Here is a 20,155-nt window from a genome sequence, read left to right as displayed (position 1 = left end):
CTGAGCATATCAAAGGTGCGAAATCAAGGATTAAAGAGCCCCAAAGGCCTCTCTCAGCAGATCAGCAGCGAGGCAGGTCTGTGCCATAATCCTCCTGGGACGGCATTAGGGAGCGGCGCGGAAGGGATCTCGGATCCCGCGGCCGGTGCTAAGCGGTGCCTGGTGCTTGTACAACTGCCCCATTTTCATGTGCCGTGCTTTTGTACTCGCATCAAAATATGTAACTGTGTGGGATGAAAGGAAACGGCAAATTGGATCGCGCCGTAATCCCAGCTGAAGCGCTGTCTTCACAAAGATGTAAACTGAAAAGCTTTGGGCCTCTTGCAGGCGGAGGAAACTTGTAATACATAAACGAGCTGTACAGCGACTAAGCTGTCCCTGAAGAGCATCTTCCCCGCCTGTCCGCGGTTTGATCGCTTCGTTTCCCAAAATATCTCCTGCGAGCCCGTGGCTGGAGGGAGCGGTCTGTGACACTGCATCGGGGACAGGCCCCTCACACGGACCCGCCTTCCCCGCGTGTGCCCGTCCCCAGCAGCGGGGTGCCAGAGCACAGCCCGCCCTCCTGGGGACCCTCGCTGGGGGACAGTCACTGTGAGACCCCTCCGAGGGACGCTCTTTGGGGGACAGTCACTCAAGGACTTTCACTGAGGGACCATCTTTGAGCCACCTCCTTTGAGGGGCAATCAGTGAGGGATCCTCTGCGGGAGCCTCGCTGCGGGTCTGTCACTGAGGGGCAGTCACGGAGATCCCCCCGCTGGCGGCCTCTGCCCGCCGCCGCCGCCGCGCCTCAGGCGGGCGACACGCCCGACAGGTCCCCGCCAGCGCCCGGCTTTCCCCCGCTGCCATGGTCGCTCTCCCTTCCCCCGCCCCAGCTGCAGCTGCCGCTCCGTCCCGTCCCTCAGCCGGCCCCTCTCGGCCGCGGGGCAGGGTCTGACCGGGCGGGCTGAGGGGAAGCCGGGCAGAAACAACACTTTTCAATGTCTATTACACATATATCTATTTTATTTTTTATTTTATCTTCCTGCGCCGGGCCGGGTTTCCCAGCGCTGAGGCGGCGGCGGGCGGGGGAGGGGCGGGCGGGCGCTCCCGCCGCTGCCCCAGACAGTGGGCGGGGCCGGCGCGCGCCGCCGGCGGGTTCGTGCCCGCGCGCCGCCGCCGCCGCCGCCGCCGCCGTCTCGGTCTCCGCAGTGAGGTCACGGGTGGGCGGCGCGAGCGCGGCGCCTGTTCCGCTCCCCGCGGCCGCCGGAGCCCCCGCGGCGCCGGGTGAGCAGCCGGGGAACTCGCTGGGAACGGCGGGCAGCGCGGCGGCGGAGCCCGGGGGGGAAGGGCGGGAGCGCCCGCCGGGGGTTGGGAGGGAGCGGTGGCTGCGGAGAGGCGGCGCGGGGGCGGCGGCGAGAAGGGGAACGGGGTACCGGGGTTGGGAGGAGGGGAGGGACACGGGGGCGGCGGAGCGGCGCGCTACGGCTGGGGACGGCGGGGAGCCGGGCAGGGCTCGGCGGCGGGAGGGGGAAGGGCCGAGCCGTGCCCGGAGCGGGGCCGGGGTGAGTCACGGCGCGGGAGGGAGCGGCGGCGTGCGGCGTCCCGGGAGGGGCTGCGGGGCCAGGGGTCGGTGCCCGGGATGTGGGGCCGGTGCCCGGCTCGCCGGAGCGCCCGTCCTTTCGGGCGTGCACGCCGGGAGAGCCGCTCCGGACCGCCCCCTCCCCCGCCGGTATCGCCCATCGGTTCGGGGGCTTGTCCCGGTGTTCCGCAAGTTACTGGGAAATGCACCCTGCCTCTGGCGGGGAATCCCGGATGGTTTGGGCTGCAGGGGGTCCTAAAGCTCATCTCCTTCCAACCCCCCCACCCCGCCATGGGCAGGGACACTTCCACTATCCCAGGCTGCTCCAAGCCCTGTCCAACCTGGCCTTGGACACTTCCAGGGATGGGGCAGCCGCAGCTTCTCTGTGCAGCCTGTGCCACTACCTCACTGCTATCACAGAGAATAATTTCTTCCTTGTATCAAACCAAAACCTTCCCTCTCTCAGTATAAAGCTATTCCCTCTTGTCCTGTGACTCCTGTCACACTTTCACCCTTGTCAAAAGCCCCTCTCCAGCCCTCTTTACCCCTTTAGGTACAGAGCAAACTCTGGGATTGCTTGTGATCAGCCGTCTCTCTTTCACAGGTTATCAGGAAGGATGAGCAGAACTCTGTGCTAGCACACGGCATGCATCCAGCCAATGGCCTGGATCTCACCTCTATTACTAATAACTTGGGCTGGGAAAATTCTGACACACGCCAGTGACATCTGGGCGAAAGGTGACTCTCTAGGGACGTTTAGTTTTTGCCGTCAGTCTGGATCAGCCTTTAATTTCAGGATTTATTTGTGAACTGCCATAGTAGCTGTCACGGTGGTGGTGGTGAAATCATAAAGCTGGCAGCACAATAAAGCAAGCCCTTAAGATTGTGTTTGATCTCTGGGAGCTCAAAGTGCTGAATAAAATTTTCATACAACGTAAACTACGTTTTGGATCAGTTTCGTTAAGACTGACATTCTTCTAACTGAGCCCATTTTTCTATTTTAATATTTAAATAGAGACTTATTTGAAAAGACAGTATATTTTTTAAAGGAAAAAGAACGATTGAGGATGAACACCCATCAACGCATCGTTTTTTACTAAATTGCTGGACAAGGCTACTGTGTAAAGTAGTGGCTAGGGTATGAAGAAAACCTTTTGTATACATATTGCATTGGGGTTTTTATATTATGAAATTAAACAAATAGCTAAGAAAATAGTGTAACCCCTCCATTAGTAGTTTTACAGTATTACATACAAAATGGGTTACAGTTTTTACTGTTGGATGCTGAAGAAGATGTTTTAGGGAAAGGAGCGTGCAGCTCCAAGATCACATGAAACTATTTTTTATATAAAAAGTAAGAAAATGCACATTCAAGACTGGCTTAATTAAAGCTCAGTGTTTAGCAATGGAAAGCCCACAGATAAACTTCCCTCTAGGTCTGGTTTCAGACCAAAAAAGAAGCAGGATCCAAGAGGATGGGAGTCCTCCACTGAAAAAAGCAATGACCGAAATGCATGTAAATAACAAAGTACAGGTAGTAATAAATAAATTGCCAACAATAAAGAAGGAAAACCTGGATGACTATGATGAAGCTCCGGTGGAGGCTGATGGGGAAACCGCCAAGCCAAACAGTGCTTCACTATCTGAGCCTTTGAGTTTAAATCCAGGTTTGAAACACACGTTGGCACAGTTCCACCTAAGCAGCCAGAGTTCACTGGGTGGACCTGCAGCTTTCTCAGCTCGGTATTCCCAGGAAAGTATGTCACCCACTGTCTTCCTGCCTCTCCCATCACCACAAATCCTCTCTGGTCCGCTGCTCATCCCTCCAGACAGCTCCACGGAGCTCACGCAGACCCTGCTGGAGGGGGAATCCATCTCTTGTTTTAAAGTCGGAGGAGAAAAAAGACTTTGCCTGCCTCAAGTGTTGAATTCGGTTCTCCGAGACTTTTCCTTGCAGCAGATCAACACGGTGTGTGATGAGCTCTACATCTACTGCTCAAGGTGCACTTCTGACCAGCTGCACATTCTGAAGGTTTTGGGAATTCTTCCGTTCAACGCTCCGTCCTGTGGGCTCATTACGCTGACGGACGCTCAGAGACTATGCAATGCTTTACTGCGCCCTCGCACTTTCCCCCAAAGTGGCAGTTTCCTCCCTGGTAAGAACACCTTGGCCCAGCTGAAAGAGACTGGCAGTGCCTTCGAAGTAGAGCATGAATGCCTGGGCAAGTGCCAGGGGTTGTTTGCACCTCAGTTCTACCTTGCCCCGGATGACCCGTGTATCCAGTGCTTGGAGTGCTACGGGATGTTCTCACCCCAGACCTTCGTGATGCATTCACACAGATCCCCGGACAAGAGGACCTGCCACTGGGGGTTTGAGTCGGCCAAGTGGCACTGCTACCTGCACATTAACCAAAAATACCTGGGCACATCAGAAGAGAGAGAGCTGAAGCATCTCTTGGAGGAAATGAAGGAGAAATTCAGCGAGAAAAATCAGAAAAGAACTCGGTCCAAAGTAAGTTCACCTGGTGTAAAATTCCCAGATCTCTTTCTGCTCACATGTAAATACTTGTTTTAGAAGCGCATTACTTGGCTTTTCTAAGTGGGAATACTTGTCACATCAAGCCTAAGTTAAATCTGTGAGAGCTTCACCATGGAAATAACATTTCTCATTAAGAGAGGTGGTAATTTCTTTCCTCTTTGGGCTGCAAGTAACCATTTGAGGTGGCTTGGCTTTGTTGGTTCTTGTTCTGTCCTAAGGTATACAGACTCTGGAAAATTCAGGCTATTGTGAAAATTTTTGTTCTCCTATTTGACCTTTGAGTAGGTTTTAATGCAGCGTGTGCTGCAGCAGCTGAGCAAAGCAGAAAGGAGCTTGAAAATCAAGTATTACAGATGAATTCTTCATTTGTTGTTTGTACTCCAGCATGCACACGTGGGCTGGATGGCAACCTGGCTTGCTGGCCACCCATCTCATGACTTGTGTGCAGGGTAATGGTGCTTAGCTAAATGGCTATTTAGAAGCCCGAAGTCTGCTTGTTCAGCAAGAGCTTTCTGTTTAAGCCACTTGTGCAGTGAAATATGCCAAAAAGAGGGGGTTTTAAGCAGCCCAAGTAATGAGCTGTGGGCCGGTATCTTGACAATAGTTAATAATAGACATCTTATTTTTTTCCTAAAATACTGCTGCAAGTCTGTGCTGTGGTTCCAAAATACAGAGCTTATTTGTCCCTTGGAGAGCTTCTACTTTAAATAATAGGACAAGCAGCAGAGAAACATTAATATCATTGATGTTCCCATTCATAGAAAGCACAATTTTGGGGTATAATTTAAACTTTTAATGGTTTCTGCCCCATGACAGTTTCTTTTCGGTGTATTCAGTGTTTCTCTGTCTTGTTTGATGGCTGCTGGTTTGATGATAAATCCATGTTGCCTGTTGGATGTTTTGTGGTGGATTTCAAAATAGCAGCAAGAGCAGCGCAGATGGTTGAGCCCAAAAAGGGGTGCTATGAGCCGACACCTTTCAGCACAAATTTCTGAAAAGTTGGTTTTGCAGGAAGGCTGACGGTAGTAACAGGTATTGTTACAGTGGTGCCAGTCTGCAGGAAGAGATTTTACCAGCAGATTCCCATGGAAGTCTGCAGTATGGCATGCTTCCACATGCTGAATTATTTGAAGATGCAGTCTCCTAGCAAAGAGATTTTGCTTTTCAGCTGATAAAGACATGTCAGTCTTTATTCTTGCAATGCCAGTGTAGGAAATGGACTACAGCATGGTGGATACATCAGTGGAAATAGTTTTCCTTGTTCACACCTATATGTGCTGCTTCTCTTCCCACAGCAGCACATTTCAGACAATGAGATCTTTCAGTTTCATGTTCAAAGATTAAAAAAAACCAGCTGGAAAGAGCAGTGGCAGTAATTTGGACTGGACTGGTGCAAATGAAATTGTAAAACTTTCTGCAGTCTTCTGTTGCAGACCCGTGTAGTTCTTTCTTACAAAGCAACGTGTGAAACCAGAGTCAGAAGCTATGAAAACCTGAGCTAAATACAGTGGTGGGGGAGGCTTGGGGTTTTTTTTCATCCTGTGGATATTCATCTGGGAAGTATGAAAGAGTAAAAGAGTTTAAGAGGGCAGTGCTGGGGCAGAGTTTCCCTTTCCTTTTCCTGAGGGAGCTTAGGCTGCTTCAGAGAATCACAGAATGGTTTAGGTTAGAAGGGACCTTAAAGATCATTTCATTCCACCCCCCTGGCCTGGATGGGGACACCTTCCACTAGCCCAGATTGCTCACAGCTCCATCCAGCCTGACCTTGAACACCTCCAGGGATGGAGCAGCCACAACTTCCTTTCCTCATTTCTGTGTTGTGGGAGAGGTATCAGGTACAGCACATGGACATTCCCTTTCCTTACACTCCTAGGGGAATTTATTTGCAGGATGTTCTGTTTGCTGTTCTGTCACCTCCTCACCACCTTTGCTGAGTCAGTCCACAGCAGTGCTGACACATCCTTTGTGGTTGTCTTGGACCCAGGAGGAACAGTTGCCCTTGGCTAGGTCTTTCCCCATGTAGTAATAATGAATTAATTAAATCCCACAGTCTTTGGAGCATCCTAGATGCCATGCTTTGTCCTTCTCCTTAACATTTCACTCTGAGTTTATTCACCTCACAGTGCAAATACACTTTTGTTTCAATATTTTAAGAGCAAAGTACTCTTGAGATAAATTCCTTTCTGTTCTTTGTGCTAACAAGAAAGCTGTGTGCTTGATTGTCATAATTTTCTGTGGAGTTCTAGGCTGCAGTGCAACATCCACCTGCTCTTCATGGAACAGCTGTCACCGAGTGCTGATTCCTGGCTGAGAGATCCTTGTTCCCTTTGACTTTGCGACAGTTTCTCATCATCTCTGCACTAAAACTTTGCCTTGCTGATTCCTTGAGCTGATCCTGGTCACAGTCTGGGAGTTTTATAAATCCAATCTCTGCTAAAACTACTGGCTTAATGATTGCACTGAAACCATTACTTACCTATATATTTTTTTTTCCTTAACAGCTTTGTCCAGCTTGCCTTAAAGAAAAAGAAATATTACTTCATGTAACCCCTTTAAACATTTTGAATAGAAGTAATTCGATTCAACTTGTTGTGTTTAAATAATTATTTAAGAGCACCTAAAATAAATTGTTGGGTAATGAAATAGACATACATACATACATACATACATATATATGCATATATATACACATACATATACATATATATACATACGTACATACATACACATATATATATGTGTGTGTGTGTATACCTTGATTCATTTACCTGAATGGTGAGGGAAGAATCCTGTTAGAAAAAAACTTCATTTATTTATGGTAGTATTTAATTTTCTTTCCTAAGTAAAAATTTGATTGCATGCTGTGAAAGTCATTTGCATGATTCACATTAATGGGTAGACAGTAAATTCAGTTTGCACTTGAAATAGAAAAAAAAAAGGTCAAAAATCTGACCTAGTAATTTGAATATACAGATGACCTGATAATTTCATATGTAAATATATAAGCATGTTAAAATGTGAGTCCTGAAATATGGACAAATGTGATGTGAAGCTAAAATCAGATCACTGCATACTAGCTGCAGTATAAGTAGATTATATGTGATTATTTAAATTATTAGAATGATCTGAGTAAGTAGAAAAAACTTGGCAAGTGTCAGGATGAGGCCATTTTTCTAGAGATTATTCATATCTTTTTTATTTAAAGCCTTTTTATGAATTTACAACTCCAGAGCCTCTTTTCCTTGTGCCCTCCCTCCCTCTCTGTCTGTGTTGGAAGTGATTTGAGGAACTGCAGGGGTGGAATTGAATTCAGTTTCATTGTGAGAGCTGAGTTTGGTGGGGTGGGAGTTTTGGTCAGAGTGGGGCAGGTGGGGTTTGGTCCCTGCCAGGATTGTGCAGACCATGCCTCAGGTCACAGCCAGGGATGAAGTTCTCTAAAGGTTTATTCCAGGGTGTGTAACTACAAACCTTTCTGGTAATATAGCACTTATAAGTTGTGGAGATACTAGAACACTACATAAAGGTTTCAATACAGGATTATGTAACTTTTTTAGCTTTATGGACTGGTTTTTAATTGAGCAGCTTGTGGAAGGTACTGGGTCTGGCTGGAATGGTGTTGACTTACTTTGTAGCAGCTTGTATGGTGCTAGGCTTTGGATTTGTGGCTAAAACTGTGGCTAACATACCAATGGTCTGGCTACTGCAATAAAAACTGGGATAGAAGGAGGAGAAAGAGAGTTTGGCATCCAAGACTGAGGCTGTTTGAGGGAGGGACTGAGCCATGCCCTTTGCTTCACTTGTGTTTTTCTCTTTCCTTCACCTCTTAAACCAACTTTACCTTGACCTTGAGCTTTCTTGCTCTTTTTCCCTTCCATGCCCTGGGGATGGTGCTGAGGGAGCAGCTCTGTGGTGCTTGGCAGCTGCCTGGGTGTGGGGTCAGCCAACCACACCCTACCCAAACCCCACTTCCCAAGGCTGTTTTAATATAGTGAAATTATGAATCAATTTCTGAGCTCTGGGACTATTGTAAATATATGGTTAGACACATTTGGCATGAAATTATGAGCGGCTTTGCAGGGGAGCACTAAGTGTCACCAGGAATTTCTAGTAAAGAGTAGTTCCAAAAACATTTCTTCAGATACACACAACAAGAATTGCTTTCCAAATGCAAAATACACAGAAGTCTTTAAGATTGTATATTCTGATGCACCTGAATAAATTTTGTTTGCTACTGCAAAGGGAATGGCATTTTCATGTTACTGGGAACAGCTTTGCCTGCTTGTGTAATAAAAATTGGTTATGACTGAAGAAAGTTCTGTCCCTGGAATACCAGCACACTGTTCCATTTAATTTTGAAATAAAGTATCTGGCAGGTGCTTACTTTATATAGAAACATTATTACAAAAGGCTCCTACAGTCTTTTGAGAATCCTAGTTTCTGCTTTCTGTTTCTCCCAAGCTTGTTTTTATGGAGTTTTGGAAACTCAGCAGAGCTTTTAGATAGGTCTGTAAAGACATTTTCTGTTAATTTCATTGCTCTTATGCCCACAATGGTAAATTGGAGATCAGAGAAAATTCTGTGGCTTGCATCACCCTGCATCTTTTTCAAAGACACCCCATTTTCCAGTGCCCCAGTTTCTCTGGTGTATTAATGGTGTAAATGCCATTTCTCTGAGGAGTATTTATGAAAATGTAAATAACCTGCATCCATGTTTCAATTATCAGTTTATTTGCTTTCCTTTAGGCAGAGCCACAGCAGAACCTGGAATTATCACAGTGGTATCCAGTTATAAAGCAAGAAGCAGAAACTGATCCTCAACCACCTTCCTTTTTCCACCCCAGGTAAATTGAGTTTCCTATGTGGAACTATAGGCACTGTCAAGTATTCAAATACTTTTGGCTATTTAGCGATAATTCAAACTGGGGAAAAAATGTGTTTGTTTCTGTTAGGAAAACTCTTCAGGTATCACATAGGAATGAGTTAACCCTAAATTGTTATGCATTTCTTAGTGTGAATAGTAATGAACTGCTTATGAGTGTTTTTTGGTATAGGACTAAAGCTGTGACCTGTGGGTGTTCTTCAGCAGGCAATACAATTGAAATGTAATTAAAATTTCCCCTTTCTTAGTAGAAATGACAGAGGTAACCTCTGATCTTTCATATTGTAATACAGTGCATACATGTGGAAAGCTGCACAGGGCCTATTTACCATGAGGACAACTTAATTTCCTTTCAGAAAGGACTTCCAAGAGGTGTTTGAAGGCTTTCTTCCACAGTGGAACAAGGGCTGCAGCTGAATTGTCTGAGGGATGGTTTCCTGGTTTTAGAAACCAAGAGTATTTCCTGACTCCTTACCAAATTTGTCACGTGCAGCAGCAAGGGAAATGCTTTTCTTGATACTCCTCTTGCCCTCAGCTGCTGTGGTTGCACAGGTCCTGAATTTGGGTCAGAGCAGACCCTTTTTGGTGCACGCACATCACACTGGTTCCCACGCAGAGAAGGGAGTGGAGGAACTTCTGTGATGGTCCCTCATGCTCTGTTGTGCCAGTGCCTTCCTTCAGAACCAGGAGAAAGGGAAGTGTTGAAGGCAGCAGTTGAACTCCAGTGACACTGGTGGCCTTGGCACTGACCTGAACACACCTGGGGCTCTCTTCCCTCTGTGCTGGGCTGAGGAAGGGACATGGGGATGCTGCCTGGAGTCCAGGAGCTGTGAAAATCCAGATGGGCAGCTCAGTGTACTTGGGAAGGAAGGTCCAGCATTGGTCTCAGATGTGCCCCAGGCCTGTCAGAACACAGCTGCTCATTCCCACTTCACTGATCACCTCCCCATCCTCCATTGCCAATATAAGGATTATGAAAATGCTGGAGAGTCTGGATTCAGTGGCATTGTAATTTCACTCTTCGCATTTAAATGAAGTTGTGATATGATTTACTGTAATTTTTTTTAATCAGCAATGTTTGGAAAATCTACTTGTTTAATAGCCTCAAAACCTTATCTAGATAATCTACTCAGTAGAGATTAAGTGGGTCGTTAGGCTTTCCTTTTGCGTAGGAAAAATTTAAAAAGGATGTGCTTATTTTTCATTGATACTTTCACAGTTTGAACTCATGTAAAATTAAACTTACTGCTCTCAACCAGCCATCATTTATTATGTCTTACCTTTCGCTATGAATTTTACTCTTCTGCTGTTTTTTCAGTTACTACCTTTACATGTGTGATAAAGTGGTTGCCCCGAATGTGTCTCTTGCATCTCAATATAAAGATGTTGCAAAAACAGCAGTAAAAGCTTCAGAAGGTAATAAATCCTCACCTGGGCAGTCAGAGAAGAAGCTCAGTAGTGGAAAGCACAAAAAATCTGCCTCCTATCCAGAGCTTTCTCTTGAAGAACAGGAAAAAATGGACTTGAAAACTGGGGTGGAGCAGCCAAATAAACGTTTAGGTGAGTAGTGAAAATTACATTGAAGGCTTTTATTTGTATACCACAGAATTTTGGAAAGCTTTACACTGAGGTAGAATTTTGTGATGTCACTTCAGCTTTCCAAAAATTCCCTCCACCTTTTTGTAATCTCAGTTTTCTTTGCATTTTTTTCACCCTGGAATTTGAACTTTCTGTGATTATTGTTCTCTTGTGTTTTTTTCCTGCTTAGATCCTCCTGTGTCAACTCGTTCTGCGAGAGGTGCCAAGTCTGAGCGCGTTTCTTCCAAAATCCCCAGAGACTCTGGCCGTGGGGAGGGAGGTGCTGATGCACGAACCTTGTCCCCCACGCTCATGAAGGACATCAGCTGTGAGGATGACAAGGGAAGGATCATGGAAGAAGTCATGAAAACCTACATCAAGCAGCACGAGAAGCTGAACACGATTTTGCGGAGGAAGCAGCAGCTCCAAATGGTACAGTGGCAGTCTGAGTGCATTTCCCCCTGGGCAGCAGGGAGCTGGTGTGGGCTTGCTGGCTCCACAGTCAACATCACATCATTTAGATTGCATCATTTAGAAACACCAGAGCACACAGATCATCTTTCTCTCAGCTTAAATCCAGGCACCAAATCTTCAATATCCCTTATGCTCATGAGTTTTGAGCCCACTAATAAGTGGTGTTTCTTCAGTTTGCAGCTGTTGGGTCCAAGCAGCTCCTGCTTTTGCTGTATGCTCTAAAATTTCTCAGTTTTCAGGGTTTTAAAGATGCAGATATTGGTATTCTAAGGACAATCTTATCACTGCCATGTATAAAAAAGAACACCATTTTCCTGTTCCTGTTTGCTAAGCCGTGCTTTTAGGGATTTTATTTTCAGTCTTTTCTTTAAAAATTGATTATTTTAGAAGCTGTGTTCATTTGTGACATTTCTGTTTTCTGAATTCAGTGAAATACTGTCTTTGCTCCTTGCATCCATGGAACAGACCTAATATTTTAATTTATTTAAATTTAAATGTTAATTGCAGAATCTAGGAGCTCAGGTAGGGTTCTAGAGATGCTACTTTAAAGTTGTTCTGCTGTTGGAGATAAACCTTGCAGATAAGTTAAAAAAAAAGAGTTTAAAAATATCAAAATGTCAGTGACAAAGAAATAAAACACTTATTTTTGTTTTCTGATGCTACAATTCTTGCATCTTTGAAATATATTTTAGTGAATCAGTGCTGCTGCTTCCTGAGGTTCACTGCTGGAAATGCAAATTTGTTTCTGAAAGCTCCATATACTTGGAAGTAGAAGTAATTTCTTAAAAATTAAATGCATGTTACAGAATTCCATGCTGTCATTGATAAGTAGATAAATACCATTATCCGGCTGTTTTTATTGGTAGTTACAAGTGGTCTTTTTGGCCGCAGTGGTTCCAGAAACACTTTTGAATTGAGTTTGTTGTAACTTTTCTGGTGTTAAAAGGAAGGAATATGTGATCTTGATCTTTCTTTACAGGAAGTGGAAATGTTAAGCAACTCTAAAGCTATGAAGGAACTGACTGAAGAGCAGCAGAATTTACAAAAAGAACTTGAGTGTTTGCAAGCCGAGCATGCACAAAGAATGGAAGAATTTTATTTTGAGCAGAGAGACTTGGAGAAGAAACTGGACCAAGTGATGAAGCAAAAATGTAGCTGTGACTCCAATTTGGAAAAAGATAAAGAAGCTGAATATGCAGCACAGGTGAGAAGGGAAGGTTTATTTCAAACAAAACATGTTTAGTGTATCAGGAAATTGTGAAGGTGTTATTCAGCCACCACAGACAGATACCAAAATAGGTCAGTGACAGCGATATTTATTTTCCTGTTCCTTGATTGAAACTGAGGTAGAATGTACCTTACAGAAACATATGATATTATTGATGAAATATTAAACATGAGGTCTGTTACATCCTCATTTAAAACAAATTCTTTTTTTAATGTATATAGGCTTGCCCATGATACAGACGTAACCATTATTTTTATTTTATTAAAAAAAAAAAAAAATCCAAACCTCTGAACCTTCTTTCTTTTGGCCTGATTAGCAGCATACCTTGCTGTTCCTCATGTATCTTGCTGGTAGAACCTTCTGCACTATCTGAGAAGCCCCTTCTGGGCTCTACAAAAACATTTGGCCAAGAGTTTTCTTGGAAATGAAAATCATATTGGTGTCTCTCATTCTTGCCTTTTGGATTCATATGTCAAAACTTATGGAGTTGTTTTTTCCTCTCACTTTCCTTTTAGTTTTTACTATTGCTTCTTTACATTGGAGGTTATTCCAATGGGAAAAAATACAGTTAATGATAAAGGGAACCTTGGAATGCCCCTTTGAAAAATCAGCTGTAGTTATGATTAATTTTTTTATTTTGCACCATATGACAGAAAACTAGTCTTAACAGGCTCATTTTTAAAGTGAACAAAATTTAAAACTTGAGCTCAGTAGAGCTCTGTGGTGCTTTGTTCATGACTGTGTATATTTCCTGTTCTGACTGACTCAAACTGAGAAACAGGCACTACTTGAGAGACAGGTTTTGGTATTTTTGGTGAGTAGGGCAGAGACTCGCATTGTAAATCCTTCTCATGAATTTAATTTCATGACATCCCACTCCACTGATTCCCGGCCTTTGCTGCCAGAAATAATCCTCTCTGACTAAGGCCTGATTTACTAAACATCTGGTACAAGCCCTGTTAGTGCAAGTAACAACGTGTTCTAATTTAGGGAGATCATCATGTACAGCATGTTTTATTGGGCTCGTGCAGCTTACTCCCTTTGGAGGGTGAAAATTGTGGATTGTTCCCCAAGGAGATTGGTTGTGTGTTCCTTTTGAAGGTAGACTTTGAAAACTACATACATTCCTTGTGAAAAAGTTTGCTCTGTCATTACCTCTGTGGTAGATTTATTCACAGTATATAATTTGAACCTTTTTTTTTCTATTTGTCACATCTTGCAGTAGATTCTGGTTCCAAGAAGCACCAGAGTTAAACAGAAGTCTTGGGAACAGAGAACATCCCCAAATTGTGTATACAGCATTTTAAAAAAGCCTTAATCTGATGTGCTCTTGAAGCAGTTGCCCAGGATGCCTTTTCTGTCTGAGAACTGTGGACTGGGAGGAAGTCTCCTTGTGCATTAAACAAAATTAAGAATTTGGTATTTGCAGCTTTCTAGGCCTGTCTGAATATGCACTGTCTTGTCGCCCTTTTTGACTTCTTTATTGAAACAGTTGCTTCACCCTGTCAGTCACAGTAGGGCAGAATAACCAGTCCTGGAACCTCTCCTTAGAGCTGGAAATCACAGCCACAGACGTGCTGCAGCATGCAGGCAGTGGGCACTGTTGCACTGCAGCACTTCACTGCATCACTTGTGCAGGCAGGACTTGCATTAACAGCCTGTTGTTGGCTAAGAACTGCTGAAGTATTTCTGATTAAAGAAGTGGGGATGAAATGTGTTTCTCTAAAACCAGCCATTCCTTCACCCACTGGGTTCTGAATTAGTTGGAGAACACCAGTAATACCCTGTGTGTTCCTGCTCGTTCCTTCTCATGAGCTGTCTTCCTAATCCTCAGTGAGAGGCATGCTTAGTGATGATGTACCACAGGTAGATACCTGTAATTATAAAGGCAAATGTTTTTTTTTTTAATGGAATGAGGTCTTTTAGTAAGAAATAACCCCTAGATCAATGGGAGAGAGAATAGCTGCTTTCCAGTCTCCTCCCTCTTTTAACTGCTGGTACTATAAGCAATAAGGAACTTTCCCACACTTGGAAAGATGTTTCCAGATGTCCCTGTAAATAATTTTAGTGACATTCTAGCAAGTTTGAGCCTTGCTGTATTTCAAAGAGGAAAAGAATACTTAATTTGTGTTTAAACACAAAATATATCACAAAAACATTTGTGTGGACTCAGGTTTGTATTTGAACACACACACAAATGGTTATGTTCAAGATTTCCTGAATATTTCATTTCTACTAAGGAACATCAGAAAACAGTGTTGTTGGTTTTGTTTCTTTAGAAATATATTCAGGGTTTGAAATAAAGAAGTAGTATATTGTCAGGTAAGAGAAATGGACTTGGGAAATGAAAAAATGCAGTTTGTTCTGGGATTTGTGACACATCCAATGCAGACATCATCACCATTTCCCCCAACAGATTCTGTGTGTTATTGACAGTCTGGTGTGACAGTTCATATAGATACAACATACATGCATTTAAAAATTAGATTTCTCATTTTTTAAATTACAGTATGATGTTTATGCTACTTTGCACATTGATATTGTTTGCTAATGGTGTAGCAGGTAAGTGATAACTTCATAACTGCATAATTCTGCTGGATTGAAATACTTGGATGCATAGAGTGGCCATCTGTGACCCTTTGATGTTTGCTAAAATTTACTCTGCCTCTGTCTGTGTCTCTTGTGTTTCACAGCTGGCAGAGTTGAGGCAGAGGTTGGACCATGCAGAGGCAGATAGACAAGAGCTCCAGGATGAACTGAGACAGGAACGAGAGGCCCGGGAAAAGCTGGAGATGATGATAAAGGAACTGAAGCTACAGATCCTGAAATCTTCAAAAAATGGGAAAGGAAAATAGAAATTGGAAGAGGAAGCATGACTGTGTCCTTCAAACAGGGTGTTTTGGTTTTCATGATTGTGAACAATTTTTGTGTGCTGAGAAAAAGTGTTCTCTATGGATTTCTATTTCCCAGACAAGTCCAGATTAAGATATACATAGATATAAATAAATAGAGATAGACATTTTTAGATTTTCCTAGCCAATGAAAATCTGCATTGATTTGTACTGGTGTTTTTTTCAAGCAATGAAAAAATACGAAACTCTTGATTTAGAGTGACCAGTTTCTGTCTATTTCTAATGCAGTCTTAAGGACTCTACACCTTTTAACACTGTCTGTTAAAACATATGTGGGTATCTTTATTTTGCTATCAATTGCACATCCAGTTATAAAAGTACATTTAAAATATCCTCAATTCTTCAAAGTCTTAAATAGTTTGGGTTTCAGTATTCTTGAACTGAGGAAAGTAAAGGCAGCTTTTTGTCTGTAAAGCAGAGCTCAAAATTGCCAGAACTGACTGTTGATTGAGTATCAAAAGTGATTTACCAGCATGAGTTTTCCCCATAATTTCATTATGTGAAGTCAGCTGATCTTTTCAGTATTGTCTATTTAACAACTCGTTATCAATCTAAGGAGTGTTAGAGCCAGCACTTGCTTGCTCTGCTGGAAGAGGAAAACATTAGGGGTTGGGTTTTTTTTTTTTTTTTTTTTGTTTTGGTTTGGTTTTGTGAATTTAAAATTTGCAGTTACAGTGGAATCTTGGGAAGTTAAAAATTCACAAGTTTTCTTCTGTTTTCTTCTAGTACATATGAAAGAAACGTTAATAAAAGGCTTGAAGGTGGGGCTTTTCCTTTTAGAAACTGAGAAAGCTTGATTTAACTGTTTTTCAGATATCAATGCTTTATATCGATGCTTTCAACAAAAAGAATATTTATTAAGGAATATGTATTAATTTCTTCAGTACCCTAAGCCTCTACACTTTGAGCTTCTTGCCAACTTGTGGATTTTTCTTTCATTACATAGAACAGGCCTTAACTGACATTGTGATCATAGCTTAAAATATAAAATTCTGAGGTATGGCACTTTGAAAAATCATTTTGATAGTCTCTGTATTTGAATGGCATGGTAGGGTTACCATGAATTAAGAAAATACAGCATGTTTGTTAAGCTATAACATTGGGAAATGTGTAATTGTACAGAATTACTGTTTTATGTATATATATAATGTCTGAGTACTTCTGAAGTCTGGTTCCTAGTGGGTTAAATGCATGACTAAAGTTGGATGAAGAAAAACTTTTTTGCACTTCTCTCCAAAAAATTGGATACAGCTGGCAGATGTCAGCTGGTCATGTCAGTGATAGGAATATTTTAGTAATTCTAGTGTTTCACAACATAATTTTAACTTGTACTTTTAGTTTCTGGTTTTGAGGTACTTAAGTTTAATATTCTCTTAATAATTCAATTATTTTTGGATGAAACCACTAGTAAAAGCCTACATTCATTTTTTTTCCCCCCTCCTCAATGAGTAAAACGGAAAAATCTTCTTTGCTTCTCTGTTAGTGATATAACAAGAATGAATATCACAGAGAAAGATAAAATTGCACATATTTTTAAATTGAATGAGAAATGAGGTGGTAAATTAAATGTCACAGAGTCATAGGATGATTTTTTAATAACTGTACAAATTTGTTTATGAGCTCTATGTCATGTTTACACTGACAAGGTTAGATGAAAAGAAAAAAAAATTCATTTGTCAGTGTTGAGAATCATAGAATGGTTTGGGTTGGAAGGGATCTTAAAGATCATCTAATTCCACCTCCTCCTGGAAAAGAATACCAGGATTATATTTTTCTCTTCTTCAGCTCCCATCTCCAGATTTTTCCTTTGGGGAAAAAAAAAAAACAACCCAAAAAACAACCTAGGGAAAAAAAAAAGAAAAAAAACAAACTAAAAAGGAAAAGGCCTATCTTTGCAGCTTGGTTTGGAGGGAAAGGTACTGACTCAATGGTTCTGGTTGTGTGTGCTGGGGGTGTGATGGCTGGGGAGCAGAGCATTGCAGATAAGGCCTCCTGATTATTTTTGAACATCTGGCTGGTAAAGCCAATGGAACATTTATTAAAATGACCTTAAAAGTATCTTTGTAAATATTCCATTTAGTTAATCTAAAGTTAGAATGCATTTTAAATTATTGTAATCCTCTTAAAATTCTTAAATACTACTTTCAGGCTCTTGACGTAACATAATCAATTTTCATACGTGTAGACTTAATTTTATACTGATTTTAAGTAATAATGTATACATAAATGTGCCATAGACCTTTGTGTGCTCACAGTCTCTGAAAGATAGTTTTTTAGCAAATTGTAAATAATTCTCTTTAAGTTTTAGAAAAAATATATGTTGACCTTTTTTGCTACCTTATCCTAATTCTGTTGAATGGTTCATTTTACAGCCTGACATAGGAACTTGGAATGCACACTTGAGGGCCCTTACTTAAGTGCACACTTAATGGTAGAGACTAAATCAGTCATTAGGTCTTTGCTTTTAGTCACAGCATGCTCATTTAATGTATTTGGTTTGCCTTCTGTCATTGCTTGCTGATCTTTTCAGGCAAGAAGTAAATTTCCCAGATAGTTGTAATATGAAGCCTGTAGAACAATGCTCTAAAATTGTCTATAATTTGAAAGTCACTTTCTTAAACACCTACACCAAGATGGAAGTTGCCTAGTGCACCTTTTGGAATAAGTAGGATTAGAGGTGAATACCTAATTTGCTCCTATACTTTTATAAAAAGAACTTTAACACACTTTGTGTACTTTAATCAATAAAATATGAGAGCTTAGAGGATAAAACTCTTGTAATTTTGGCAGCCTGGAAACACCTCACTCACAGTGTAACCAGGTGTCCCTCAACGAAAGAGATTTTTATCTAAATCTCCAAACTTAGTTAAATCTGTGTTTTAGTTTTTGTAAAGCATATCATTCAGTTGGAGTATTTAGATGAATGTAGTTATGTTTCACATTCTTAAACTAATAATTTTATTCTATATTTAATATATTGATAGCTTAGGTGTAAAACCATCTGTACATAGTAAAGGCATAATGCAATTAGTGATGTAGGAAAAGTTGGGTGGGAGCATAAAGCTACTGATTGGCCTGAAAATAAATAAGTCTCGGCCTGTATTTTAGAAGTCACAATGTTTTATTCATGAATTCTTGTTTTGTATTGGGGGAGGGGATAGCTAGAATGTGTTAAGACATTTTTGGAAACCTTTCCTAGCATTAGTTGGGAAGTTGGCCTCGAAATGCTGTTGTGGTCAACTTCCTAGAATTCACTTGTTTGTAGAGTATATATTTTGATTGTCAGTAAAGATAACAACTTTGTATTTTTTTCTGCACTTAATTTGTGTAATTAATCCACACAAGAGAGTTTTCTATAACATGGTTAAGTTGACAAAAGATGTAATTTCTCCTACCTATTAATCTGTGCTTGCAATATTTCAGTAATTGTATTTAAGCCATCGATAGCAGCAGAAAGCTGCAAATTTCAATTTTCTTTTTGCTCATTACATTTGTAGTGTGAGTGTTCATTGGTTTTCTTTACAGAAAGCTTGTAGAATTTTCTATTTGCTGCATATATCTATTTAAAAAATACAGTAATTTTTTAGCTTTTGTTAAAGCAGTTATTGCTTACGAATTGCACGATGATTTTATAGTGTGTCTCCCTTACTTAGCAAATTGGTTTTTTCAGGGTTAGTGGTTCAGTTGGAAAATGCTTGAAAAATGAGTTTTAAGCACTTCATCAAGCACAGCAAACACGGTATAAAATTTTGCTATTTGAAAATTAATTAAGTGTAACGATATCAATTGAATTTTTTTTTCTTCTAAGAGATACCTCACTGAAAGGAAAGCACAGCTGTACTGTATTTAAATGAATTCTAGGAAATAATAAAAAGTTGGTCTGAAATATTTCGTTGCCATCATGTTGCTTTCTGTGATTGACAGAATGTTTTTTGTGTTTTCATCCTCACTCTCTGAAGTATTTATTGCTGTTGACATGCCAGTATAATTCTCTCAAATGACAGAAAGTAGCTGCAAAACATCTGAGTCCATGTTAGCTCAAGGCAACAGGTTGAGTGACAATTCTGAAACCACAGGAAAAGCCTGTGAAAAATTATCAGTGCATTCAGCAATTTTTAATACTTTGCCAATGATGTACAGTCTTATTGTCAGCGTTGCTGTGGTTGCATCACATGACACACAAAACTGTCCTCTACCTCACGTGAGATTTAACAGATATTTTATATGGTTTTAGTAGACAAGATGCATCTATCTGGTCACTTAGTTTACAAATTTTGAATTATATTTATTGAAACATGACATACTGTGCTCTTAGCTTATACCTCAATTGTATTTTGTGCTGTTATCCATTTCCATGCCTTGTAAATACCTGTATAGATCGTGGACTCAAAAACAAATAAAGAACTGTAATGTCAGAACCCTTGTCTCTGTCATATTTTTGAACATTGACTTATAAACTTGGCTCTTTGAAGTTGTTGAACTTGGTGCTTTTGCAAGAACAGAGCCTTCCTTGCCTTGAGTACAGTAAATTAAAATCTGATTACACCAAAACTTGTTAGCAGAGCTCCCTCAGCCTGCAGCACTCTCCAGTTCTCTAAAAGGTATTTTAAGCAAAATCTACAAGATCAAAGCTGTCCCTCCCCGTGGATCCACTTTCTAAAGCTCTTCAGATTCTGTAAATGTATTGGCAGCAAGCTTTCTATGTCTCTTGGCATAAATTTGGTGTTTATACCTGAAAATAGAACTCCTTGCATACTTGGCAAGTTCTCTGGTGCCCAGCTTTGTTGCTGCTTGACTGTTCAAGCAAAGTGTGAGTTGTTCACAACTCTCTACTATATCTCAATAATAAATGAGATTAAAAACACACATTGCCAGATGAAATGCTGAGATTATCCAAAATTAAAATCACAAATGAGAATTTTACTGTATTTGCTGAAAAAATAGTTACTGTGGATGGTGAGTGACTCTCAGGAGTTCTTAGTTTTTG

The 20,155-nt window shown here is 41.5% G+C and overlaps 1 protein-coding gene across 1 annotated transcript; it reads left to right on the top strand.

Moving 5' to 3' along the window:
* Positions 1-1,123: 1,123 nt before the first annotated feature.
* SKIL (SKI like proto-oncogene) lies at positions 1,124-19,586 on the top strand. Its single transcript, XM_030279888.4, has 7 exons — positions 1,124-1,263; positions 2,163-4,070; positions 8,841-8,938; positions 10,295-10,536; positions 10,745-10,986; positions 12,008-12,232; positions 14,950-19,586. The coding sequence occupies exons 2-7, from the start codon at positions 2,964-2,966 to the stop codon at positions 15,109-15,111; spliced, it is 2,076 nt and encodes a 691-aa protein (XP_030135748.2). The 5' UTR covers positions 1,124-1,263; positions 2,163-2,963; the 3' UTR covers positions 15,112-19,586.
* The last annotated feature ends 569 nt before the right edge of the window (positions 19,587-20,155 follow it).

The sequence above is a fragment of the Taeniopygia guttata genome, chromosome 9 (genome assembly GCF_048771995.1).
Source record: "Taeniopygia guttata chromosome 9, bTaeGut7.mat, whole genome shotgun sequence".
Taxonomy (NCBI): Eukaryota; Metazoa; Chordata; class Aves; order Passeriformes; family Estrildidae; genus Taeniopygia; species Taeniopygia guttata.
The sequence above is the reverse complement of the archived record's forward strand: the minus strand, read 5'-3'. Positions and strand labels throughout refer to the sequence as shown.